The sequence below is a fragment of the Corapipo altera genome, unplaced genomic scaffold (assembly GCF_003945725.1).
Source record: "Corapipo altera isolate COAL_440 unplaced genomic scaffold, ASM394572v1 268, whole genome shotgun sequence".
NCBI classification, from domain to species: Eukaryota; Metazoa; Chordata; class Aves; order Passeriformes; family Pipridae; genus Corapipo; species Corapipo altera.
Genome location: NW_020884901.1, coordinates 8,000,695 through 8,027,606, shown reverse-complemented (window position 1 = coordinate 8,027,606; position 26,912 = coordinate 8,000,695). Strand labels below are relative to the sequence as shown.

Genomic DNA, 26,912 nt, shown 5'->3' with positions numbered 1-26,912 from the left:
TTTGAGGGGATAGGGACAAGAAAACACAGGGAGAGCTGGCAAGAAAAAAGATATATTTGTGTGTAGCTGCTCAAGCAACATCTGTTATGGAAGCAAAGTGGGAAGAAGGGCTATCCCTCCTCTGGGGGTTGTTTAGAGCAGAGCTGTGCAAATCACTTGATTTTTCGGTTCACTCGAAGTTCTGTTAAATTTGAAAAAAAAAAAATGTTTTTCTCTAATCAAAGTGACTCTTTTGTTGTTGTGATTTTTGGTGAACCAAAAAATCAGAGGAAAAAAACATGTTGGTTTGAACATAACGTAGCATTTCATTTCCAAGGAGATTTTGTAAACTTTTGTGTAATGAAAATGAAAAAAAAAAAAACAAAACCCTTAGAAATTAAATGTCCTCTCAAAGGAACAACAACAACAGATAATTCACTTCAAAAAATGTCTAAATATTACTGTGTTTTGCAGAATTGGTTTAGGTTGAATTGCTTTGCTGGGTCTGAAACAGTTTGTTGAAATCAGTATAAGTTGGCAGCGTCTTCCAAATCAGTATTTTCAGCAAGAAAATATTCACCTGAAATCTTCTGTTCCTCTGTTGTTCTCCAGTGGGCCGTGTTGGGATCAGCCACTGCTGTCCCCATGATTTCCCCTTCACTGTGGGTGTCACGGGGCTCTGAGCTGCTGAAGACACCCATGGATAGAGCTGCCAAGACTGACTATGCAGGCAGCAGGGAGAAAAAAGGGAAATAGCTCAGAGACAGCTTTGACAGCTCTTTCCCACTGACTGCAGAGAAACAGGGCAGACACCTAATTTCTTAGGTTGTCTGAATTTGGGTTCTTGCCTTTGTACTGAGTAGGAGCAGGCCAAACAATGTGCAGGCATGTGCATGCCTGGGAAAGCCCTCAAAGGGTTGGTGTGCCCTTGACTCTGCTGAGCTGAGCGTGTCCATGGCCCCTCCACACGCCAGTGACACTGCCCAACTGCTGGTGATGTGTTTTCCCACGTGCACTGCAAGCCTTGGGATTATAGATGTCCAAAAACTATCAGTGGGAATACTCCTTAAACACTCCCCTATTCATTCAAGCTTTGCTGTTTTTCTCCTTCCTTCCCCTCTGCCTTTTTCTGTGAGTTTTGGGCTCGTTTTGCAGCAGGGAAACTGAGTCACAGAGCAGTGATGTGACCAACTGCAGTGCAGCTGCTCAGAACCCAGGGAGGCAGGAGATCCCAGCCCATCTGTAGCTACAGGAAGGTGCAGCCCCAAAGTGCTGTGTCCCCCCTCTCCTGGCCGATCCCCTCACCCCGGCCACATTAAGCCCATGGTTAATTATCGTGTTCATTTAGTGCCTGAGGAGCGAGTTAGCTGAGACCAGGAGATGCCAGTCCCTGGGCATCTGGGGGACACTTGACCCATCTAAGGTTGAGGAGAGCTCTCCACTGGCCTCTCTGAGGGAAACCCAATCCCCCCTGCAGCCCGCAAAGGGTTGACATCACTGTGTTAGTCGCACCAGGGGAGGGAAGCGCCGTGACCGGAGGCACTGGGTCTTCCCTCACAAGGAGAAAATGACAGCTTGATTTGCTTTCTTGGCTCTTTGTTACCTACTGTGGGAGCGCAGCCCTGCTCCCTCTCCCTTGGCAGCAGATGGAATCCCAGCCACCGACCGCAGATGTGGCTGGGTGGTGTTTCTGGGGTGGGACAGGGCTGGAGTCAATCCACCCGGCTGCACGGCGTTGGCCCGTGTGGGAGGGCAGCTGTGCTGCAAAAAGCCAGTGCGTGAGAGGAGCTGGGGCCACGAGGGCAGCATATGTCACCACAGCAGCACAGGGGACAGCGCTCAGAGGCAGTGGCCAGATGGGCTTTCCCCATGCACCACCTGGCACATGGTGGTGGTCCTTCCACCCACCTCTTACAGCAGCCTGTGTCGACCTTCTGAGTCCACCTTCCTTTCTGTGCACACTGATACCATCAGATCGTGGTCATGCACAACCTACACCCATCCTTGCTTGCTTTTCATGCATTTGTTCATCTCAGTTGCCTCATGCAGCATCCTGTGGCACCTGTATGCCTGTTGGCACCGCAGGAGGCAGAAACAATGCCCAGCAACCCAAATCATTCCCAATTTCTCAATTTTCTAACCCAGTCTCTCCCTCTACCCAAACCCTCTCTCCCATTGCATTGCACACACCACTGCAGCAGCTTGAGGGTACAAATAGGCTGGGTTGGGGGGAACTGAGGGCTTGGAAAACCAGCAAGAGGAACCAGGACCGTGGCAGAGGGTCCTTCCTTCTGCTTTCCGCTCTGTGAATGTTAGCAGGATTGAATTCAGCTCCACTGGCAAAGGATCATCCAAGGGGAGGGTGAAGTAACAGGTATGAAGCTTTGGCAGGTGCCACTCAGGAGTAATGGGAAAGTCCCACTGACCCAGTGATTGACTTGGCACAAGGTCACCTGGCTCTCCTACAGTGTGGAGAGCAACCTGGGGTTGCATTCCCATTCCCTGGAGAGCGTCCAGCCCAAGTCTGTGCAGTTCTTGAGATTGAAGATGACCTTGACTGAGCACTCAGAGAAGCAGACTTCACCTTCTACCCCTTCCTCTAAGGCTGGTGCTGGGTTTTTAACACTGGGAGGGTCAGTAAAGCAGTCAGTGCATCCTCTGTGAGGGCTTGCTCTCACTTGGAAACCTCCTTTCTTCTTCAAAGCCTGGTTCAAGGCTACCCATCCTTTTATTGGCTCTGCGTGCTCGCACACATTCACACATAGTGAGAGGTTTTGTAAATATTGATGCTTCTTACCAGGGGATTGTGAGATGCTCTTTGGAAGTGCCCTTCTTCCACTTATTGTCTGCTGGCCTTGGATACAGGAGGCAAATGCCTGAGTTTTTCTACTTTGTTTTAATTCTTGGGTTCAAACGCTCTTGAACTGTTTCCTTTACTCTCCCCGCTCCCAGACTGTTGACTGGCCTTGTTTATTTTCAAACCTAGAAAAGTTTCCTTTCTTTTCCCTCTGAAGTGCAATAAACAGAAGGGGAGGGGAGCAAAAGCAAACAACAAACCCCTCACCATTTGTGGCAGGCAACAGCCTGGAAATCTCCAGCTCTCTTGTCAAGAGCTCTGGGGGGAATGTCTGACACCTCTGGGCCCCCCGCACCTTGCAGCCTCCCTCCCGAGGGATAAACAACATCCTCCCCCCTCTCCTGGCTGCTTCTCCACTCACACAGACAGGCCCTGTTGCGAGGCAGGTGGGGCAAGCAGGGCTTGACTAATAGTGGAAAATCCGAGAGCATCGGAAAGATAAACAGCCGCAGTCAGATAGTATAAAAGTCCTTTTTCTAGCACGCGCCAGGTAAGCCTCAAATGACAGAAACTGTAAAAACATGCCGAGGTTCTCCTGCAGATGGATTAAATTAGCCCTCAGATAGACAGGGGAGGGGATGGCTCGTGCCTGGGGTCTTCCCAAATGTTAATCCCTTCCTTCTCCAGGCCTCCATCCAACCCCTCTCTTCAGGTGAGTGCCTGTGTGTACATCTTGCCCAACTGCACAGGTAGTGCTCCATCCATGGATGATAACCCAAAATGATCTTGTGCCCGATGTCCTGCTGAATGGATGGGAGTCCAATCTCCAGGACCTCCATGGTATTGAACCACCATCTCCACTGACTGGTCGAAGATTTCATCCACTCTCAAAATCTAAGTGTCCATGCCTGTGGCTGCCCTGCCTGTGTCATCACTGAGGGGGCTGGTCATCATTTTTACCCAAAACTAGGCAGTCCAACTTTTTCTTCTAGAAAATCTGTAGACAGAGTTGGTAGAGAAATTATTATAAAGCTCATAAAATGTAGTGGATAATACTGTCCTATCTGGGGGTTATTCTGAAGGTGTGTGGTGGGAGGTACTTTTATTGAAGATGGTGCTAAAATATATCTGAAAGTCCACCTTTAGCTGCTTCCATCTTCAAGAAGCCCAGGTGTGATGGGCAGTGAAAGACACCAATGCTTTGCAGCACTAAAGAAATCCCTAAAATGTCTCTCCCCTACCCAAGGGCAAGACAGTGGACCTGTGCCTTTGCCTTTCCCTGCCACGTTCCCCCACCATGAGTGAAATATTGGACATGACATTTTAGGAGAACCTTAAATATTATTTTAATCTCAAATGCTCTGTTATTGCAAGTGTCAAGTCCAACACTTCTTGTAAATACCTGGAGGACAGCCAGGTCCTGCGAACACAAGAGGTGTTAGGAACTGAACTTCATTGGTTAAGTACAGGAGAGCCACAGGAGCCAGCACTCTGACTTTCTGTACACTGATTTCTTTGTCTTAACCTGCTGGTTTTTTTTTCCTCTTCCCTCCAGAGCGTTGTCTGCACGGCAGGACTCAAGTGGTATCCTCATCCTTCCCTGATTCATTGTGTCAAAGGCTGTGAGGTGAGTTTGGCGTTAGCTCTGTTGGTCCATGCTGGCTCCTAAATCCTGCAGGAACAGTCACAGCAGGCACGTGGGCTGTAAATGCTGGTTTTCAAGGGGGGGCAAACAGGATTTTGCCCTGATCATCCACTCAAACAGGCTGTGAGTGCCTGCATCAGTTCTGACACTCAATAGTGGAATTGGTGGTTTTCCTAGAGCCGATGGTTGGGTGTCTCTCACAGGAGTTACAATGATCAAGTAGCTCAAAAACATTGGTAGACCAAAAGAATTTCCCAGAATGTGGGAGTTTCTGGGAAATTGCAAAAACCTTCAGTTGTTTGTCCTTGATTTTGACATATTATTAGAGGGGCAATTCTTTCCAAGGCCAGTTAAGCTTTGGGCATTGGTGTGTGCAGAGAAGCTTTAGGGAAGCCAAAGACAGAAATGAGACCACTGGGCGGACAGCACAGCTGGACAGTGAGCAAACAGCACATCCCTCCACTGAACCTCTATCTGAACCAGAAAAAAATAATCAGAAACACACAGTTACATTTTATCTGTGATACAATTTTACAGTCTTGTGTGTTACTTGAAGAAAGCAATTATTTTGAAGGATGATGTTTCTGCTGGCAGCAGTGTTTGAAAAGCCTGAGAAGACTTAAGATGTTTCCAGTGGTTAAACAGGACTGGAGCACCTCTGTCTGGATCATGGCACTCCTGTGGTTCCCATTGTGCCAGCCCTTGACATTCTCACCCATATCAAGAAGTCAATCCTTGTGGTACCTCTGTGAAGTTGGGAAGCTCCAATCCCATTTTAGAAATGGATAGCTCACAGGCAGAGGGATAGTTGGCTGCTTTAGTTACAGGGACTGGCAGTGGCAGAGCTGTGTCTTCCCCCCACATCTCCTGCCTTTCTGCTGCACTGGCCGTGCCCTCAGCACCCAGTAACCCAATTTTACAGGCCCATTGAAATTATTTGCCCAAAGTGGCAGAACACGGGACTGAATTCCTAAATCTGACACAAAGCTCCAGACCACATTGCTGCACGATGGGATTTGTCTTGAAGTGAAAGACAGGTTTCCTTCACATACAAATGCTGGGCCCAAGAGGGTAATAACTCTCCAACAATGTAATAGTTTCTGTCTAGTTGTTCCCTAAATGAAAAGCATTCTGCTGTCAGTGCTCTGAATGTCATAAGCCCTCTCACACATCGCTTTCATGCAGGCTGGCTGGGAGCCCCCATTCTCCAAAGAGAGCTGAAATAACATCCAGAGACCATTAAGAAATGCCATTCAGGTGCTGATGCACCATTGGGTATCCATTCTCCTGCTGTTTAAGGATAGTTGTTACTGAGGCAAACTTTGCAATGATGTAATAATTTACCAGAAGCCATTATTACTGACATGCTTCTTCTCAGCATTTTCTTCCCTTCCATCATTGCTAATTGCCAGAGCCCTCTGCATCAATAGGAACTTTCTTCTTTTCAACATTCATTCAGCAGTGTCACTGCATCACAATCTATCATCTTGGAAGGCTTTGCCCAGACAATTGATAATGGCCTCTAGCATCATTTTTAGAGCATGATGCTTCCAGGATCCATGGATGGGCCAGAGCTTGTTCTCTGGCATTAAGATTTCAGAAGAAATGCCATCTTCACCAAGCCTTTTTTTTTTTTTCCACGACTGTGGAAACAGTGCCTAATAAGCCAGTAGCTCAATAATGCTGGGCCATTAAGCTGATACAGTCCCTAATGTATGGACATCCTTAGCATTAGGGAGGGTTCCCTGAACAGGAGGCTGTAAGTGGGGCATTATTTGACTCTTGGTGATCGCAGTGGGAACCCCGGCTGCTGCCGCAATGTGATTTTTTGTCGCTCCCTAGTGGCAGGAACAGAGGTTTATGAGTCAGCCCCGTACTTCTCAGCACCTAACTTAGGTGTTTCAGTAGAAAAGTAGTCCCTCTGGACTACCTGTATAGTCCTTCAAAAATATCAGAGCACTAAGACACGCAGGAAGAGCTGTAGAGATCTCACCCCCCACAGCCAGGGTCTCCCAAAAGAGGATTTTGGACCCAAATCAGAATAGATGCTATTTGTCCTACTCTTCCCCTCCAAAGGACTAGCTTGCCTAGTCTGTGCCAGAGCAAACTCTTCCACAAGCTTCTTTTACTGATTTTCCAGCATTCATAGGTGTAGGGTACAGGCATAGGCATGGAAAATTAAAGTCAAGCTTTTCTTGACAAGCAGGCACAGCCAGGCAACACAAGGGAAACATGGAGAAGCCTACAAAATTTCCTGGGAGGTTGGGCAAAGTTCATGGTTTTAAATATGACCATGTTGGCATCAAAATATCTCTTCATCTATTTATAAATCATTCCCTTTTAACTCTTAGCATATTAATTAAATTGGAAGGGTGTTTGCAAGTCAAAGGCTTTGCCTGTATAAATAAGTCAATATCTGTGGAACTAAGTGGAGTTAAGGCAGTTTCAAGGGACAGGAGCCTTATGCTGTAACTCTGATTTCCATGTCAACATTTGCCATATTTGCGTGGAACTAAACAAGTGTCACACAATGAATCAGTCACCTCCTGGTAGTCCTGCTGTGGTTGCATTGTTGGATGGATTTCCTGTACCTGATAGAAATATTTAAATTTGCAGCACATCAGCAGTAAAAGTGTGCATTTGCACCACTGCAGAGAGTCCATTTCAACACTGATGAGTGTGGCCATGGCTCACTCTGGGGAGAGCACAGTGAGCTCTCATGGCTGGTTCTTCAGGTATCCCATCATCAGGGAGACTCTGGTACTGCAATTGCTGCAAAATCCTCCTAGGAAACCTCCACAAGCCACCCCACCTGCTCTGCAATGATGCCTTCTTGTAGGAAAGACCCTGGTGTTTTTCTCAGTGAAGAATAAACAAGTTTTCCAAAGAGCAGATAAAGTGGGAATGGCCCCATGAGCCTGTGTGTGTAAGAAGAGTTACAGAGATATGACTGGGCTCTCTGCTGAGCACCCATTTTTCTGAGCACTCATTGCTGGCTGGGATTCCCATAGGGGGCCTTTTTTACCATCAGGCACAGTTTTGACTTCCAAGAAAGATTTCTGTACTTGCTGACCAAGAGGTGTAAATGTGTAAAGAAAGACCAGACCTCAAGCCTTTCTTTCAGAATTGTGGTTGTTGTTCAGGTCCTGTGCAGCCCATGGACTAGTGATCCCATTGTACAGACTAGTGACCACATTTTCTTTTTCAAGGTGATTTATGAATTTTACTTAATAGCTCTCCACAACGCCCCTCTGAATAATTGCCACTATCCCAGCTCTGAGCTGTGGAGTGGAGGAAGATTATGTGTCATGGCCAAGGTCACACACAGTCACTGCTGGTTGGAGAAGAGGAGCACATGGCCCCTGTGCTGAGCTCAGACCACTTCCATTTCTCTTTGTGATTTGTTTTGTGCCCTCGTTGCTGACACGTGTTGCATAGTTTGGAGAACTGTGGTGAAAAGCATAGCTATTAAAAGCAAGCCTGTTTTGCTGTGATGCATAACCTTCTTCTTATCCCACACAGTTCTGGAAGGTTAGCTTAAAATTATCAAAGGTGCCACAGTTTTAGATGCCTGGATGCTGTCTCTGGGCCTAGCCAAATTAATATTCCTGAAGCATCCTCTTATGTGGGATGTGAAAAGCCAACAAGGGCTCATTTCCCTTTCATCTACTGTCCTTTTTTTTTCTGTCTACTTTGAAGGGAAAGGGGAATAATTATCTTTGGCTTTTCAGGGCAGTTGGTAACGTTACAAACTATATGGCTCCTTCGAGTCTTCATGTTTTCCTTCTGAAATAGTGTTACAGGTTTTAGAATTGTGAAATCATAGAATGGGTTGGGTTGGAAAGGTCCTTAAAGATGATCTTGTTCCAACACTCCTGCCATGGGCAGGGACACCTTCCACTAGACCAGTTGCTCCAAGCCCTGTCCAACCTGGCCTTGAACACTTCCAGGGACTTCCAGGGGCAGCCACAGATTCTCTGGGCAACCTGTGCCAGTGTCTTACCACCCTCACAGCCAAGGATTTCTTCCACATATCTAACCTGAACTTCCCCTCTCTCAGTTTGAAGCCATTCCTTGTCCTCTCACCACAGTTCCTGATGAACAGTCCCTCCCTGACTTCCTTGTAGGCCCCTTTAGGCACTGGGAAGGTGCTCTGAGGTCTCCACACAACCTTCTCTCCTCCAGACTGAACAGCCCCAACCTTCCCAGCCTGTCTCCATAGGGGAGGTGCTCTTTTTATCCATGTGCATGGTCTCAGTCTTTTCCTGCTTTTTCCTTTTTCAGCCTTTCATGGGGGACAACTACTGTGACTCCATCAACAACCGAGCCTTCTGCAACTATGATGGTGGGGACTGCTGCGCCTCAACAGTCAAGACCAAAAAGGTAGGGATGCTCCTTCCTCTCTTCACTGAGAATTCCTTGGTGACTGTTGCTTTGTGCCTGGAAAAACAATTATTTTTTTCTAGAACAGGGGAGGTCCAAGGTCTCAGAAGGACCTTCAGCATCAGCTCACCACAGGCACTGAGTTCTTGCTGCTTCATTTTGAAGTCCTCTCTTGATGTGCATTTCCACCATAACCCACCTTACACATGTGCAAGGCAGGTTCTTAAATAACATTTTCAGAGGTGTTGATTCATTCTTATTTACAATAAACCCAAGCTCCTCCTATGAGCAAGGGCTGGCTCTCTCCAAAACTTGGGGCATGTTCAGCAGCAAAGCTGTACCTACTGCTCAGGAGACCTTCACACAGAAACACTGAGAAGGGGGTATTTGTCCATCCTGATATCCACCCTCAATGGTCCAAAGGGAAATTAAAGGTTAAGAGTCGTTAGGAAAAGAGCAGAGAGCAAAAGGAAAGTGGCTCTGTACTTTGATCCCTGTGTGTGCCTGGCTTGTTGCTGAGCATCCCATCTCCAGGTGGGACAGAGGAGGTTGTAGAGCAGGGCAGCAGGGCTGAGTGGAGATGGAAATATCTTCTGCACAGAGACCATGTAGACAAAACCTTGCAAAAGGAGACAAGTTAGTAACAGAGACCCATAAAATCATTATTTAATGTAGGGAGGATTCTTAGGAAAGTAAAATCCACTGGTTTTTATCACACAGCAGCAAGGGGGTGAAGTGGTAATTTCCTGGAAGCAGGATCCAAACAAATGAAAGAACCTCCTTACTGGCACAATGTGTGTTTGAGTGATAGGTTGCATTGCCACAGAGTATTATTAAGAACAAAAATATATTTGAAGTCAAAAAAAGAATAGGCCTATTTGTGGAGGTTTGCTGTGTCAGTGGCTATTAAACACTGTGATTTGGATGCAGTTTCTGGCCCAGGAACCACTGACTGCCTGAGACTGGGGAAGGTTCCCTCCACACATCCCCTTTTTTAATGCTTCTTTAGCACCCATTTCTGACCACGTTAGAGATGGTGACTGGAGTGATAGAGCTTGTGGCTTGGAGCAGTACAGCATTTCATATGTTTCTAACCACTGAATTTCTTTCCAAAGAAAAGAAAGCAAATTTTATCCTCTGCCATGTGAATATTTTACCTTATCTTCCAGATTTTAGTGTAGAACAGAACAAAAATCCAATAAATAACTGATATATATTAATAAACAACCAAACTTGAGGGAGCTTGGTCTCAGCCTATGACACCATCTGTGTCACCCAAGTGAGGAATAAGGTCCTCTGCAGGGAGCAGTTTCTTTATAAGCCAACTTTGGCTGGAGGATTCTTTTCCTTGGTTCAGCTTTGGGGGCTGTCTCTGGCCCATCTGGGAACACTGGGGAAGGGGGATGGACGTGTCTTGGCAAGTGGAAGGAGTGAATTTCTCCACTGGGGAAGACACAGAGGAAGAGGTAGTTTGTCTAAATGTGCCTTTTTTTTTTTTTTTTTTTTTTTTTTTGACAAATATTCCCCTGTATTGCTTTTGAGAGAGGACCTGGGAATCCTGTTCAGGGAAGCACAGGCAGGTGAGCTCCTCTGTTCCCCATGGGTGGAGTGGGGGCATGGAGGGCCCACAGAGGGCTCCCTGCTGAAACAACTTCTGCAGAGATGAGTGAGGTGACAGGCAGTGGCTCATCTTCAGTTGTCTCCAAGAAGAGATTCCTATCTCTGGCTGATTTTCCACCTCCTGGGGAGGAGCAGCCCAACGGCAAGCACAGTTTGCTCACTGACCTCCCACCAGCCAGGAGGGCAGAGCTGGAAGTGCCCGGTAGCTCAGCATGGTGTAGGTCTTCTCCTCCCAAAACAGCCTGCCTGGGAAACTTTATCTCACTGCCTCAGGGCTTGAGAGCAGGCGATGAAAAATCCCAAGCAGTGCCAGAGGAGGGGAAGTGAGGTGCCTGGGAGGAGACCGACCCAAACCAGCCCCATCAAGGCAGGAGCTAAGGGCACAACCTACTGCTGGGGTGGGGATGGGACTGAAACACAAGGGATGTGAGAGCTGAACTGTGGGGGAGAGGGATAGGATTAAGGTTTGGGAGCAGAATTTATTGCTGAGCAGGGAGTTGAGGCAGAGTAGGATCTGCACAGAGTCGTGAACACTTACCAGCCAGGCGACTCACGCTCAGAATATCTGCTGGCTTCACTGCCACCCAGAAATGAAGTGACCTCCCAAGGAGGGGAAGCACTTTGTAGCCCAGTGGGTTACTGGTTTCTGTGCTAAAACTGCCTGATGCAAAGGGCAAATGGTCAGAGGCAGCTGGTCACACGTCTGATGGATTTCCCTCATGGAGGGGGAGGTTCTGTAGCTTTTTGGAGGTAAGTTCTGTTTTCACAGACTTCACTGGGAGCTGGATCACTGCAACTCGGGGAATTAGACTTGCCCTAGCTGGTAATTTAGGAACACCCATCCTAGAGATCACAGGGCTGAGCTTCCCCAGCACACTTTCAGCTTCCAAAATCTCCTCTCTCCCAAAACACCGACGACACTGCAGGTGCTGAATGAGACACTCGGGGCGGGGGGGAGCGAGAAAAAAAAAGCCAACACCTTCTCCTTGTACCTTCCACACTAAAAGCAAGATGCTAAGTCCCAGTTTATTACATTTATAGGGTAAAGGAGGGAATAATAACCCAGTCAGAGGGGCTGTGGGGTCAGGCCTGAAGAGGCAGCAGGCAGCACCTCGCTCCTGCAAAGCAGCCGCCGACACCTGCGGCAGCAGCCGTGGGGCTGTGGGGTTTGGCTCTGCGAGTTATTTTCCCGTCTGAGGCCTTTGACTGAGACCAGATTTCAGGCAAGGCTGTTCAAATACAGCCCTCCCTTTGAAGAGGTTTATGAGTGGAGCGTTACAGGAGATATTCCAAAGGGAAAAACAATGAAAGGTGGGAGAAAAGGGAGCTGAATAAAAATACTCCGCATACCAAATCCTTCCAGCACAGTTTGCCACCTACTTAAAAAGGCACAGTTTTAAAATACACATCGGGTGTAAAAGCCAAAAACCTGGAGGAGACATAGGGAGGGGCAAGTCAAGCTCTGTTAATTCCAATACCAGATGAGGATGTATTTTCATATGGTTGTAGAAAGAGCGAGACACATGAAAGAGACTTGCTTTGCTCCTTTTCTTTCAGGGTTACACACTATGTGGCAGATGTGTCAGTCTTTTAAAGCCCCTGCAAGTTTACCCATAAATGTCCGACATTTATGCAACACCTGTTTTTCTCCCAGAATGTCACAGGACATTTTAAAAGCTTTAGATTTATCATGTTTTCCCCGCTGCAGCCATCGCTGAGGTGACACATGGTTCACATTTAACAGAACATAGCAACTCGGCACATTATTTTAGGAAAGGGCTGAAGATTAACATCGCACCATGTGAAGATTCAGGAGTTAACAGTCGAGTAAGAGCTGGCTTCAGATCTTTAGTGTCCGCAAACTGTCAAGACTTAAGTTTCACTGCAGTCCCACTACCCTCCCAAACACGCTTTCAGCTGCACACAGTGCTGTGAACAGGCTGCCTGAAAGCAAAACGCTTTAACCCATATTCCCTTTAATTCTGAGCCCTCTTAATGTGAGATTTTCCACGCTCCTGTTTTGTTGCCCTGAAAATGCACAAGGGACTCGCAGGCAGCAGTCGCTTATCCCATGTTTTCCCTCTGCATTAGCAGGGAATGACCTTGTGCATTTTCAGCAGCGAGCAGGGAACGGAGCAGTGTGACTTATCTGACCAACCACCGGCTAATCAGCGCTGCTGCTTAGATAGGAAATAATGAGTATTTGCCCTGCACTGTTCACAATCAGGCTGGAGAGCTTAAAAGAAATCATTAAAGACCTCTTTTGAATGCTACAAAGCAGCATCGAATAAATTCAGTCATATTCTGGGCATAAATTCATGGCAAGTGCAGTCAGCAAGCAGGAAAAAGAGACATTCGTCAGCTTAATTATTTGTTGTGTGCTAATTGATCGGCGTCGCCCTGCAGCGGGCGGGAAGCCAGGGCTGGCACAGGGATGAGTGCCACCCAAGGAAGCAGGGACAGGGGCAAGGCTGTGTGGGGAGCAGGGGGCTGAGGGTGTTGGGGCAGAGGACGGGGCTGTGCTGCTCAGAGCTTGCCCTGTGCATGACCCAGGAGCAGCTTTGAGAGACAGGAAGGCCATTGGCGGCCAACCTCCAAGGGAGAGAAAGCTTCTGTTGTGTATCTGGAGGGGATAAAGTCTTCCGTGAAGGACAAAGCAAAAATCCCATCTCCTTTTAATCTTCCTCCCCTCCTGACCCAGCACAGGTTGCCAGCTCCCTTCTGCCTGGCTGCTCTAGGAAGCTGCTTCTTGCTTTGTATTCTGCCGCAGATAAAAGAAGACACAATTTATTTTTTTTTATAAAACATTACATCTGTGACACTGCCAGAGTGAGAAAAATAAATAACCTGGGCATAACTGTTTGTCTCTGGGCTGTTGGCTGCCTGTGAGGAGCTCGTGGGGTGTGCAACATTACAGGGACAGTCTCTGGCTGTTTCCTTCTGATTCATTTCAGGAAATCTTCTCCCCAGTCACTGTCTCCTCCGCTTCTTTTCTCTTCCCCTTCCTTTTTATAAGTTTTCCCTGGACAAGGCTGTCTAGAAAGGCTTCACAGAAATCAGAAATGTCTTTCTTTGCGCTCTGCTTATGTACTTTGTTCCAGACTCGTATCACAGGTTTGCTTAGTTGATGGTCCTGCAGTCTGGTCTCTGCAGATTAAAATACAATTAATTTGCTACTTTAAAATTCCCTCAGCTTCAACTATTTGCAAGGGTGAACTTTCATCTGCCTTTCCTCTCTGCCTTTCCTTTTTGTCACATAAGTGGTAAACCTACAGCTCCCATGAGAAAAACCTGCCTCACTCACTTATCACTCAGTTTTTCCCTCAACTGCTTTGCCCCACAACACTTAGAAAAAAAAGAGAAAAACTGTCCCGTCCCTTCAGCCTCTTGACATTTCTGCCCAACACCTTGGAGAGGAAAACCAGCGAGTGCCTTGGCGGAAAACAAATGAGGACTTGTGGTAGATAGAGGGCCGTGTGGGATTCATCCAAAGCTTTGCTTATCTAAAAGATAGGCGAGTTATCAAAACCTCTTCAGAGACTTTATGGCCGAGAATTCAAGGCCTAAAGAAAGGAGCTTTGAACTGAGGGGCTGCTGCTGGCTCCAGCAGGGATTTCCAAAGGCTGTCCCTGTCTCCCCAGAAAAGAGGGGGGGTTTGCTGCACTCCTACCCCTAAGCCAACAGAAATAACCTCTTCTTGGAGAAATAAGTGCCTTCTCCCAGTTCTCTATCTGCAACACAGACCTGTGTTGGAGAATCTCAGATCTTGCTCTGTTCACAGAACATGGTTTTGAGGCAGTTGGTACCATGAGCAGCATAAGTGACCACCCCGGCTGAGGAAAGTGTGCTTATCCAGAAGAAGTGATGCTCCAGTGCTGCTCCCAACAGCTTGAATGTCCCCAGCTGGATATGTTTGTCGGCTCTATAATTAGCAGGGGAGATACAATGAATGGTGGGTGAGCAGGGAGGAAGGAAGGATACAATGTGGAGTGTTGCTTCATGCCTCTGGAAGCAGCTGAGCGCTCCAAGCACGCCGGTTCACCCCGACGTGTGGGTGAACTCGCTTCCCCACGAGGTGTTGGTCTCAGGCTGTAGCTGTTTGCCATGTGAGGAGCGTTTTTCAGTCAGGGTGGGTTGGGATGGGAGCTTATTTTGGGGCTCAGAGCTTGGTTTCATAATCGTTCAGGGAGGCTTTCCAGGCGGCAATAAATTAAAAGCAGTGATGGTAGTAGCACATGTTGCCTATCCTGAGAGAGAACGTTCTTGGCTTCAAGGGACATGGGGCTTCCCACAACATACGGCATTCCCAGGGGATGTGCTAGTGGAGGGTGTTTGCTTTGCTATCCGACCTCACTTCATTAGCAAGTGTTACAAAAACCAGCGAACAAACCTTCCCTGCTCCACCGCCAGCTATTTGGCCTCTGGGTGGTCTGGCTCCTATTAAATCTTTGGTGATTATTTAGACTAATTACATTCATGTTTGCTCAATCAGTAGCACGAGGGTAGGAAGCACAGCTGATTGCTGAGCAACTGAGCTCCATGTGGTTTGGCACACGGGCTCCCTCGCTCTGCTCAGCGGGCAGGCGGGGATGCGGGGATCCATGCGGGCAGGGCTTTCCCGGGAATCCCTGCTGGCTTTGGGCCATCCTGCTTCCACTGGTTCTGGTGAGGCTGCTCCCAATTTACACACGACAGAGAGAGCGGAGCATCTGTTGGGTTCAGCTGAGCTGCCTCGATACACCACTTTTGCTGGTTACAGTGGGGGAAGGCTCGGTTTGTGGTGGGGCAGTTAACAAAAATTCGAGCTTTTAGAACTGCATGTGCTGCATGGAGAGGAGGTTTCCTGCCAGCTCTGTCTTTGCCTTTCCCAGGCCCTCTGGAGCAGTGCCCTAGGTGTGAACCTGCATACCAGCACCCAGAGTTAAAAGGGGGCTCGCTCCTTGTCCGTTATCTCAAGCTGGTGACCTCAATGCCAAAAACCACTGAGAAGATCCTTACAAGATGCATTTTTGTCCCACAAGAGCCTTGTCAGAGAACAGAATACTGCCTGTTGTTTGAGCTGGGAGGTGCAGGGCCGTGACACTCGGCACGGGGTGTCACACTTATCTCACAGGCCACGCTGCCCGTGGAGGCTGTGCCTGTGCTGCAGCCTCTGTAGTACCAGTTAGGCCTGTCTGGGAGATTTCGCAAACACTTCAGGGCTGAAATCTAACAACAGGCTGTTTCCCAACACTTTGCAGCTCTCCTCCCTTCCCTGGGACCGATCCTGCCTGCCCTGGTGCTGCTGTGAGCCAACCCCAGGTGCTGAGCAGGAGGCACAGCCAGGTCAGCCTGATACCAGCCTCTGTCAGGGACAAGCTCCCAGACTTCACAGAGCTGTTTCCCATCCCTCCCTGTACCTGTCTGGGATTTCTCCTGTCAACATTCCCACCAGTTCCCTATGGACTGGACTTTCTCAGCAGGGATCTGCCTTGGGATGTCACCAGCCTCTTCAGATAGATGCGTGTAGCGAGGAGTTGTGACCTCTCACTCATTCCATGACCTGGATCTTAGTTCTGTGCTGGTCTGTTGTGTCTTTGTCTTTGTTCCCATAGTTGGCAGCATGGCATCCAGGACAAATCCAGCCCTGTTTCCAAGAGGCAGCTTGGGTTTTATCCAAGGTCTTATTGTTTAGGGTGGGAGAGGATACTTAGGGTTCCCACACCTTGGTGGAGAATAAAGTCTGGGTTCATGTCCTGTGCAGCACAGGTGGTGAGTTGGTTGAGGTGATGGTGTCTTGGATCTCCTGTGCATTACACCCAGGACATCCATGCCATCCTCCTGCCCAGCCTCTCATCCACCTGCTGTCCTTGCTCCTCTGGGTTCAGAGCAGGGTACCCTGCACACTCTGGGTGATGAGCATGATGCAAGTCGTGTCTGTTTTCTCTTGATGATGGATAGGTCTGTGGTCCAGTGTGGTTCTGGGGTGACTCACATTCCCTTGAGTGCTGTCCATCCACTCCATGGCTGTTCTGGATCATCTCCAGGAGATATGTGTGTGTAGGGGGTACATGGAGGCGTGTGGAGCTGTGTTCTTCAGTTATGCCTTTTTAAACCTGTTTTAGTTAGTCTGATGGTGCAGTATCTTGTACTACTCCATCTAATCCAGGCTGTAAGCTTAATTTTTGTCTTTTTCTTCCTGCCCTCCAAGGTATTTGCCAGGCTTTCAAGGGAGATAGATGTAGGTGAAATGCAGGGCTTGGCAGGTGGAAGGAAGAGGAGCTGATTCCTTACTACTGGCTTTACAATGGGTATATCTGGGAATTTCAATGCAGGTCATATATTCTATTAATGAGTCGGGCTTTCACAGACCTATTTAAAAAGAAAATAGGCAGTTAATCTTGGAGTATGTATATCTGGGCTCCACACCTAAATGGACTATCATTCAGCAAAAGGTTCAGCATTTATTATTTCTAGCACATCCAGCAGCTTTATTCATGGTCGTGCACTCCAGAGGGCTGTCACTGTGTGAGCCCAAGGCAATAGACAGTCCTTCTAAGGGGTTTTACATTTTCTCTGAGCTGGGTACTTCTGACAGTCCCACTGGATTCTGTGTGCGGGTTAGATTCCCTAAATACCTATGGAAATCAGGTCCTCAGGGAACCCAAATGTGTTATTTGTTGTAAATGTTGTTTAAAGTGGAAACCCTGCATTACTGTTGAGTGTTTGGAGAATTTTGTCACGTCTAATACAACTGTGGCTGTGCTCATAGAAATCTCTGCCTTTTCACATAATAGAAAACTGATCTCTGGAGCTCACTGCCATAAGACAAAACAATTCATCTATCTGGACAATAGCACTGTAAAAATCGAATTGCATAAAAAGCCTCCATAAGGGACATAAAGTGAATAAGACTGATCTGATCAGGAAGAAACCCTCCTTCACTCAGGCTACCCACTGCTGGGAACTGCTGCTCAGCCACGGAGCTGTCTGCTCCTGGGGCCACAGCTCTGCTTCAGAGAGAAAGCTTCTAATCCTCTGTCCATGACCACTGTTAGGAGACCAGGGGGTTTCTGGAGGACAACACACAGCAAGACATTTCTTCTCTAGTGGCTCCATCTCACCAGGAGCTGGTTGTAATGCAGTAGGGATCCAGTCTTGTACATGCACCTTTTCAGGTCACCCCAGTGCTGAGCACAGGCTTAGGGTGAACTGTAAGAAAGCCAAGGGGAAAACAAGGGACTCACAAGGAGAAATGGGAGGAGAAGGAATGAAGGAGATAGATCACTTCAGGCAACAGCAAAGTCATGCCATTTTGGGTGTCTGTGGCCACTGTTTGAGCACAGCCAACAGAGTAGGTGAGGGGAGCATGAGCTGGTGGTTTGGAGACACAGCCGTGCAGGGCTTTCTTTCCCTCTTGGCTCTGATGTTCCTGCAGGTGAAGTGGGAGCATGTCTGGGATCTTTATTCCTCCAACATGTCCCACTTAAGCATGGACAGCAGCAGAGATGAAGTGCAGTAGATTGTCAGGACTAATGTCAGTCACTTTACTGAACTGCCTGAATTGGGTGTGTGATTGTCCTGTACTCAGTGCAAAGGGTGGATCCACCTTCCCTTCTCCCCTTTGAATGAAAGGGCCACTTAATCACCTTTGTCAGGCTGTGACAGACAAACACAGTGAATCCAGACCAGGGAGGGGAAAAAGCTTGATCAAGACAAATAAAGGAATCAGGGTCCCAGGTCTTGCCTCCAACCGGTAACTTCATTGTACAACAGGGAGGATTTTTTAAGTCAAAATCATTGCCAAATGCAGACTGAACTGAATGATTCAGTAAAAAAATAAAAAGAGCAGGAAACTCCAGACATATTTAAACATTTTGTTTGAGCATTTTCTAAGTGAAACAGGTTTTTATTTGAAGACATAATGTTTGCTGTGAAATAGTCTTTTTTATTTGTTTGTCTTGAAGGGAAAGGTCAAACCTGAAATGCAGTAGATAATCTAAACCAAAATGTTTCCTTCTACAGTGAACAGAAAAACTCAATTTTCTTTCATGTATCTTTTCTTTTTCGTTTCCAGTATTTTAATTCAGTCATTAAACAAACCCTCCTCAGCCTCCTCCCCAAACCCCATTGTTTGCAGACTTCTCTGTTTTCCTATCTAAGAATATTCATAACACTGTGATACGAGACAGTCCTGCTTGGGCCGGCTTCTGTTGGATCAAGTGACTCTTAAGTTCCTATTGTTTTCTGCAGTTTATAAATTTACTTAGTTGCCAATTATTCGAACTCATTTACTTTTGACTTTTTGGACTATCTCTTCTCTTTGCAACCTCCACATTTGTGCAGTTTGTAGATTCAGATTATTCAGCAGTTGGTTATTTAGTTCACAAGTCTCCAAGGCCATGATGAAGAGCCATCACCCTGTTCTACCTGGGGGGCCATGTCTTGTGTGAATGAAGTCAAAAGCAAAGGGAGGAGGCTCTCCCAGCCCTGATTTGGTGATGAGCCTTGGCTATTTAATGTCTCTGTCAGCATGTCCCTGCCTTAGGCTCCCCAGTTGTGAAACAAAGCTCCACACCCCTCCTTCCCGTTCTTGCGCGCGTCAGGAGAAAGACACGCTGGACACGCTGGGACACGTGTGGAAGGTCTAGGTGGAGATGACAGCACAGTGCTGGGTCCACATTCCTAGATGTGCTGTGGGTGATACACAGGCAACAGGCAGACTCAGGCTTCATAGCCTGGAGAAAGTGTTTATGAAAGAGAGAGTGAACGTGTGGCAGCAGAGCCAAGGGAGGCAGACGGAGCGCGCGAGTGCAGCCCTTGCCGGGAACATTGGAGCAGGTTGTGGCACTGCCTTGGAAGGAGTGTAAAGGAGGGGAATGAGCTCATTTACTCTGTGCAGATGGGAGAAATTCTTGAGAATTCACTTCAGGGCAAGTGAGATGCTTCTCCACTACCATCTCCTATTTTTCAGGTAAATGTTATGATGCAATAGGCCAAAATCAACTTTCACTAGCTAGGCATTGCAGGGTAGTGTTTCAGCTCCTTCTCATGCTTATCCAGAGGGATCATGGATAGATGACAGCCAGTGCACGTAGCAGCATCTCATTGCATTCCTTTGCAGTTCCTAAGTGCCCCTTAGCTGCATCTTCTGACCTCAAACACAAGAGGTGTTCAGAGAAGTCTCTGCTGGACTCCACTGATCTGGAAGATAGTGTTTGGTTCCATTCCTGAGGAACTGAAACCAAGAACATCCACAGTTAAAGGGACAAATGGAATTAGGGATATGGCAGCATCACCCAAGCCCTTCTGTAGAATGATGCCCTACAGAGGGGAGATTATGTCCCAGGAGTAGGGTTCCCCAAAGCCCCCATGCTAGAATTGAGTAGGAGTGCTACAGAGGGGCTGGAGTTGGGACCTGCCAGACCCAGCAGTGTTTGGTGAGCTTCTGATTTGGTCATGTGAGGTGAGGATTCGTAACTTTGCTGTGCTTTAGTGTTTGCAACCATTTGAGTAAGTCTAGCTTTCAGAAGCTGGTGCTGTAATGTGATCCAAGCATTGTGGAAAGTACCCCAAAAAGCCCCAGAGTTGCCTGAGAAGTACCGGTCTCATCAGCCAGTTGTGTTCTTGTGCTTGATGGGAACTGTGAAGGGAGTATATGCTGACAGGTAATCATATGAGTTGACCAGGTTCTTCTTTTCACAGCCTTTCCTATAGACAGGTAGCTCACCCGAGGCCTCAGTGCACCACCAGCTCAGCACTGACATAAATCACTGTACAATGTCACATAGCTGAAGGTTGCAGCTGATCTCCGAAGATTTCACTCCAGAGATCTCGTTTGTTCTCCAGGCTGCTGTAGGTGTGTTCCCTCCTTCATGTCTTTGTGTCTTTGGTTTCCTTCCCCAGGTTACACCATTTCCTATGTCCTGTGACCTACAAGGAGAGTGTGCTTGCCGGGATCCCAACGCCCAAGAGCACAACCAGAAAGACCTCCGTGGCTTCAGTCTTGGGTAATGCCAAGCGACGTGGAATGGAGGACCACACTGCTCAAGGCAGGCTAGGAGAGACACCACATCCCTTTTGGTATCGTTTTTAACATTTAGCTGCTCAACTGGATGGCGTTTCTGCACCAGGGACCCTTAGAATTCAACCAGTCTGCCTTTAATTTTTGTCCAAGGAGAACTAAAGTAGGGGTTTATGTATTAACTATATCTTAAATAGTGATGACGAGAAACAACCAACCAAGAGTCAAGTCGAGAAGACTTTCATGTATCAAAACAGCATGTTATGCCCAATTAATTTGAACAGTTCATATCTAGATTCAAGACGAGAAACAAACTATTTATGTACACATATTTATAGAAATAAGTAGAGAAAGAGAGAAAGAGTGAGAGATTATGATCAACGCAAAAACACTTTCCCCTCCCCAGCACTCACAACTCAGACCATCCATGGGAGAGGCTGTGCTCTTGAAGGACTCCAAGCTGAGCCCTTCCTCATGCTGAATGCCAAGGTATCATATGCTCGGGGCACTGAGGTTGGGGTAGGATCTCCACAGGGCTGGGCCTCTTGGCAAGTGACCTGCCAGACGCCCAGCCAGCTTGAGATGTGGGATGCATCTGCTCCTCACAGGAATGCTACTTCCAGCCAGGGAGCTCAGCAGACTGCAGTGGCCTTTCTGTACAGCTCCTCCTTCTCCCCCTGCCGCCCTCAAAAAGCTGACAAAAAGCCCCCTTGTAGCCTGAAGGGCTTCTGGGACGTTTCTGTGCGGAGACGGGCAGGTGGTCCCATGGTGGAGTCAGGGAGTGGGGAGTCTAAGGACTGGCATTGAGGAACGTGGATGGATGATTGCTTCTGAGGAGCAGAGAGGGTAACTCGCGCCCACACTTGTCATTTGAGCATGTCTGCTGCTGCTACACCTGCTGCTATGTCCCATTCAACTAGTATCCTTACTGTGTCAGGACAGGGTGAAAAACAACCCCATGCAACCAAACAGTCTGCCTTAAAGCTTACCTACAACCTGCCTTTCAAACCCTCTGGTCTCTTCCTCAGCATTGGGGCAAGAAAGAAAGGACACCAGCCAGCCAAAGAAATCTGCTTTCTGGTCTCCACTCAGCCAAGTGGTTCTCAAGACCTCCCCTACCCCACTCTTATGGTGGTCTCTATCTGACAACTGCTTCATGCTCCTGTTTTTTCAGGACAGGGGAAGAGGAGGAGACACATGTCATGGAGGAAGGATCACAGGAGATAGTATTAGAATTTTGGCCATATTTGTCAGTATTAAGCTGCCAGGGCAGTGGGTCAGACCCTTTTAACAAACCAGGAGCTTAGCTGCTTGTAATCTTCCAGAACGAAGGGCATTAGCTGCAGCAGACCTCACACTTCCCTGCCATCCTCCTGTTTCAGTCCAGAGGGGAACATGTTGTGCCAGATCCTTGGTGATTCTTTTCATCACAGGGTTCATCACACAGGGCCACTGAGATGCCCAGGGCATCTAGTGCTGCCACTGCTGCTACAGCCCATCCCATGGAAATCCCAGAGATCTTTCCAGTGTGGCTTGGGCATGTATCTGCTGTTTCCAACTCCTGCTAGGAAGAACACACATCCAAAAGAGCATCCTTCCAAAGTGTTGGGTCTGCCTGTTCCTTGGGACTCTCCTGACTTTTACAGTCTACTAGGTAAGGACAGGTTGGAAAGATTTTTCCCTACTCCTGCTTGATTGAACATTTAGGCACTGGGGCAAGGCAGAAGGGTAAGGGAGGGGTCATTTGGCTCATGAAGATGGATGTAAAAATGGGTAGGAGAGCTAGAAATGGAAAACTGATAAGAGTGATAGGTGCAAGGAACCAGGCTCTTGATACCCACTGTTGGGGTTGTTTCTATTGGAATAAACCAGAGATGAATCTCAAGAACTAAAATGCAGAGGCCTGGAGAGGTGATTGTTGTTAGAAGGTGAGGAGCTGTCTGTTGGGAAGCTCCAGTTATTCCTGGAGAAGGCCTGGCCATGGGAGCTGTGAGGATGGCTCTGCCCTCACCATGCAGGGGTGTATTGGAAAGGGAGGTGCAGTGGGATCAGGTCTCTTTCCATGGAGTCAGACTGAGCATCCTCTAGTGTAGAGAACAGTGGCATAATCTTCCACTTTTGCCCCTTGCCATCTAACATGGGAAGTAAATAACTGTGGAAAGGTTGCTGTTCTCTTCTGGTCTCTTCATCCTCCCCTTTTTTATGGCAGTTTGTTCATGTGCCATCTAACCCATGAGAAGAGCTCACAACCCCAAAAGCCTTTCAGGCTGCCAAAGCATCTTGTCCTCAATGCCTGAGGCATCTGGGCATGATCTCCCCTCTCCACCCCACCTGGGGTTTCACCCTGGCAGGCAGCCTCAGTTCAGGTCCTGCGTGCATCCTGAAAACGCCTTTCCCAGTTACAGAGCTCAGCATGGAGGAGGTTTCCCATCTGCTTCTCCCACCCCAGACAGTGCCCAGGAGAGAGAGGTCTGTACAGGCATTATTGCCACTTGCTGCTGTGGGCTCCCAGGAGCTCGGGGCCAGATGAGCCCCCCAGGCCAGCCGGGGCCAGCCCCTGCTCGCTGAGCTGGAGACCTTCTCAGCTCAAGGGAGTTGGTGGCTCCTCATCAGCACAGCCTCCCACCTCAGCTTCACTCCTGCAGTCCTGAGGTGCCCCAACTTCCTTTCCCACGGGCAGGCTTTCCATGCTGCTATTTGATTTTTTTTTTCTAACTACCATGTTGGCACTGTCCATCTCCTCCTGACTGGGGCTGACAGGACTGGGAGCAGGAAAAGTTCTGCTCTGAGTCATGTTAAATCCGATGACTTTTTTTTTTTTTTTTCCATTAGGGCAAAGCTTTGCCCTCTGTATTTCAGGTGCTGTGTGTACCATGCACCCAGAGAGATATGGATAGGGGAGCCATGAGACACAGAAAACTGCTCAGCTCTTGTCCCTTGTGCTCCCAACCTTAGGCAAGGCTAGCTGGATGGCCTTGCAGCATCTACCACTGTTTGGGCTTCAAATGCCCAGTGGACTCCTAGGAAAGACCCTCTGTGACTGTGGTGGCCGTTGGGTGGGAAGTGAGAGGGACATCACCCCCTGAGTCAGCTGTGTAGGGAAACATCAAACCAGAAGTCTGGGGGAAGAGAAGAGGTGCTCATACTGGTGAAATTTAGCTGCTCATAAAGTCCAGGTCACATTAGTCACAGATAGTGAGCCAGGGCTGCACCTTACCTGGGGCCACCAGCCAGCTCCTGGCTCTGGGTGATGTCCGCAGCCAGGGGGAGGGAAAGCTGGAGTGGAAAGCGGTGAATGGTGCATGGTGGGGTGGGAAACTCCAATCAGCTGCTACCCCTCTCCCTCCCCACCCTCTGGCAGATGGGCTGAGCTGGTGTCCTCCTGCTTTTCTTGCGTCTTCTGCTGTCCCACCCAGGCTGAGAAAGGAGGATGGCACCAGAGGACTCTTGGAATCGGGTTCCAGCTACCTCCCTTCTGGTTTCGGTTTCACTTGGTTGTAACTGTCGGTTTGTTCTAGGTTTTACCTGTGTTTAAGAAAAAAAAAAGGAAAAAAAAAGGGAAAAAAAAAAGAGAGAGAGAGAGAAAGAAAAAAAGAAAGCCGGATAGCCAACAAAATTTCTTGCTGCGACTGATTCAAATGAGGAAAAAAAATAACAAGTGAGTCTTAACAGAGAGGGATAAAAGAGGAAAAAAAAATAAAAATAAAAAAGGAGAAAAGGAAAAGAAAATCCTCATAATCCAAATCCAAGAAGAGCAAAGCCTATTTTTGTGTGTTTGAAAGGAAAACACCGATTCTGCCAGCTGAGTAGAGAGCTAGATACTAAGTGTAGATTTCCCTAGAAGTACCGTGAGGTTTTATAACATTGTCTGGTTTTGTTTTCCTCGTGCGTTGTGATAAATCCAGGAACTAAGGCTAAGGGGTTTTTCCCCTGGTATATTGTTGTTTGTAGGGGGAGGGGGGCGGAGTTTGTTTTTGGTTTGTTTTTTTTTTTCCAGATTATTTTTTTAAGTGTGTATTTGTGCATATTTTTACGTTATCCAACTGTACATACGCATTTAACCAGTATTTCACTGTGCTCTAATTACTGCACTCAGAAGCACTGCACAGTCTGAATCCCAGAGAGCTGAGAGAGACTAGGAGTGAGTGGGGAAGGAGAAAGCTGCTACCTGAGCAGACAGGTGATTCCCAAAGGTGGGAAACGGGGTGCCAACCATCCCCTTCCCACACTCTGGCCGGTTGTTTCCATTCGAGGCCAAGCTAGAAGACAGGAAGGGATGGGGTGAAGTCAACCATGGATGGGATGAAAGTCAGCCAAGGCTGGGATGCTCAGAGGGGTTTCAGAGCTGGCGGTTTGGCCTTTGAACTGTTTTGGATGCTGTGGAAATTCCCAGCCTTTCAGCAGCATCTTGCCCTCCCCTGCCCGATCCCTGGAGGCCCCAGTGAGAGTTAATGGGCACGTTCATACCACTGGGAGAGGACCATGTGCCCAGCATAGATACACTCCAGGTACCTCCATGGTTGTGGGCCCCATTTTGGTCTCAGTGGTGCAGCTGAATGGATTTGCTTTACGCTTTTTTCCATGTCATCCCATAGTGTGGGGAAGGCCATCTCCCTGCTGGGGGTGCAGCAGTGCTCCTGCCTCCAGTTGACCTTATATTTTGGACACACTGAAGCCCTGGGGACAGTCCCCTTTCACTGAAGGACCTTGACCACTGAGTTCAGTGGGAGCACGACCAAAACATCAGCAGGAGCAGGTCCAGGTGGCCCAAAATGTATTTCCTTGGAGCTACGGTCAATGTGGGCAATAGGGGTTTGGTGTTGGGCTGTTCCTGCCACCTGGGGGGTTCAGATCCCAGTTCACTTTGGCAGGAGCAAAGTGAGGCTTCATGTTTTGTTTCTGTCTTCGTTTGGCAAACTGAACTTTCCCCTTTTCATCGGATCTACACATCCAAGATTCACTAAGAGTGAGAATCGCTTCCTCTGAGGCCACACACAAGAGCTTGGGTTGGCTTCAGGTGTTTGATGAGGAGTCTTGGTGCTACTTGTTGGTGGTGTTAGTCCTGTTCGGTCGAGATACGGAGCTAACAAGTCCCAGTTGTCTTTGGTTCCCATTCTGGCTTAGTTTAGTCTTTTGGGTTTTTTTTCATTCTTTTGGTGAGGCCATAATTCAGCCACCAGTTTCCATCTTCTGAGTGCAAAGAACCAGGGCTTTAACGAAACATTTCACCAGCAATTCAAGAGGGAATTGGAACCATTGCGGAGTTTGCATTGTACGGCCTCTGTAATTACGTACCTGTCTGCAGATGATGGGCTGAATTTTGCTCCCATCAAGTCAACACAGGTTTTTGTTGTTGTTGTTGACTTCCCTGGGAGCAGGATTGAGCCGTACTATATATATAAATATATATATAAATATATATATGATATATATATAATATTATGTGTGTAATATTATATATATATCAGTGTAATATTTACAAATAAAACTGTGATCTCGTCTAGAGAAAAATGTATTCATATTACCAACTGCTCTTCCATATTTATGTATCATATTGTATCTTTTTATTATTGTTATAATTATTATGATTATTATGGTTATTATTATTATTATTATGGAATCTTTCTTGGCACCTTTTGGAAGCCATGTCAACCAATACTCCAATGAAGTGCTGAGGATCTATTTTCACAAGAATTCTACTGGTCTACTGTATAAAAGAGAAAAGAAAAAAAAAAAGAAACAAGCAAAATACAGTTCAACCCTTAATTCTGTACCTCACGCCTGTACGTTTGCTGCTCCGATTTTGGGTTTTATTTTGCGTTCGTTTGTTTTTAACGGATCTAATTTAAGTCTCCAAGCAATATATAAAGATGTAAATAGTAAAGCTTATTTATTAAGATTGTCATCTTTTTTAATTTATATTTACACAATTGTTCATCTAATTTATTTTTTTTTCAATACAGTTTTTAACAGTTGTCCTTTTTTTGGTTCATGATGTTTTTTAAATCATTTTCACAGAATTTCTTTATACAGGTTTTTCTCTTTCTTTTAATAAGCAACAACTTCCTCTGGTCTTTCAAAAACAGGTCATGTTTCACTCCAAAAAAAAAAAAAAAGTTATGTCAGATTCATCAGAAATATTTTGCCATTGTTGATTCCTATACCCTAAAGTTCTATATTATATAAATATATAATACCTTGTATGCTTAAATATTTAACTGTGTGATTTTGTATATATCTTCATACACATGCTCACACACATATGAGGGTTAATGTCCCCAGATGTTGGGAGAACAGAGAATCAGAAACACAAACAATATAAGCTTGTATTAAAGAGTTCTGAACTGGACCCCTCGCTCTTGCCACGTCTCCTTTGCTTTCGGTCGAGCCGACCCCGAGCAGCACCGGGTACCCGTGGGGGTGTTGAGTGTGGCTGTGGGGTCCCACATCTGGCTGCACAGCTGCACAACGCCCTGTCCACATCC

The 26,912-nt window shown here is 47.3% G+C and overlaps 1 protein-coding gene across 2 annotated transcripts in view; it reads left to right on the top strand.

Annotated features, from left to right (window-relative positions):
• PAPPA (pappalysin 1) overlaps positions 1-26,570 on the top strand; it is a 181,555-nt gene extending 154,985 nt beyond the window's left edge. For both annotated transcript variants that reach the window (XM_027650182.1, XM_027650181.1), the window contains exons 20-22: positions 4,332-4,403; positions 8,706-8,804; positions 20,310-26,570. In XM_027650182.1, the coding sequence (XP_027505983.1) occupies positions 4,332-4,403; positions 8,706-8,804; positions 20,310-20,417 (279 nt within the window). In that variant the 3' untranslated portion in view covers positions 20,418-26,570. The remainder of the gene's footprint in view (positions 1-4,331; positions 4,404-8,705; positions 8,805-20,309) is intronic.
• The last annotated feature ends 342 nt before the right edge of the window (positions 26,571-26,912 follow it).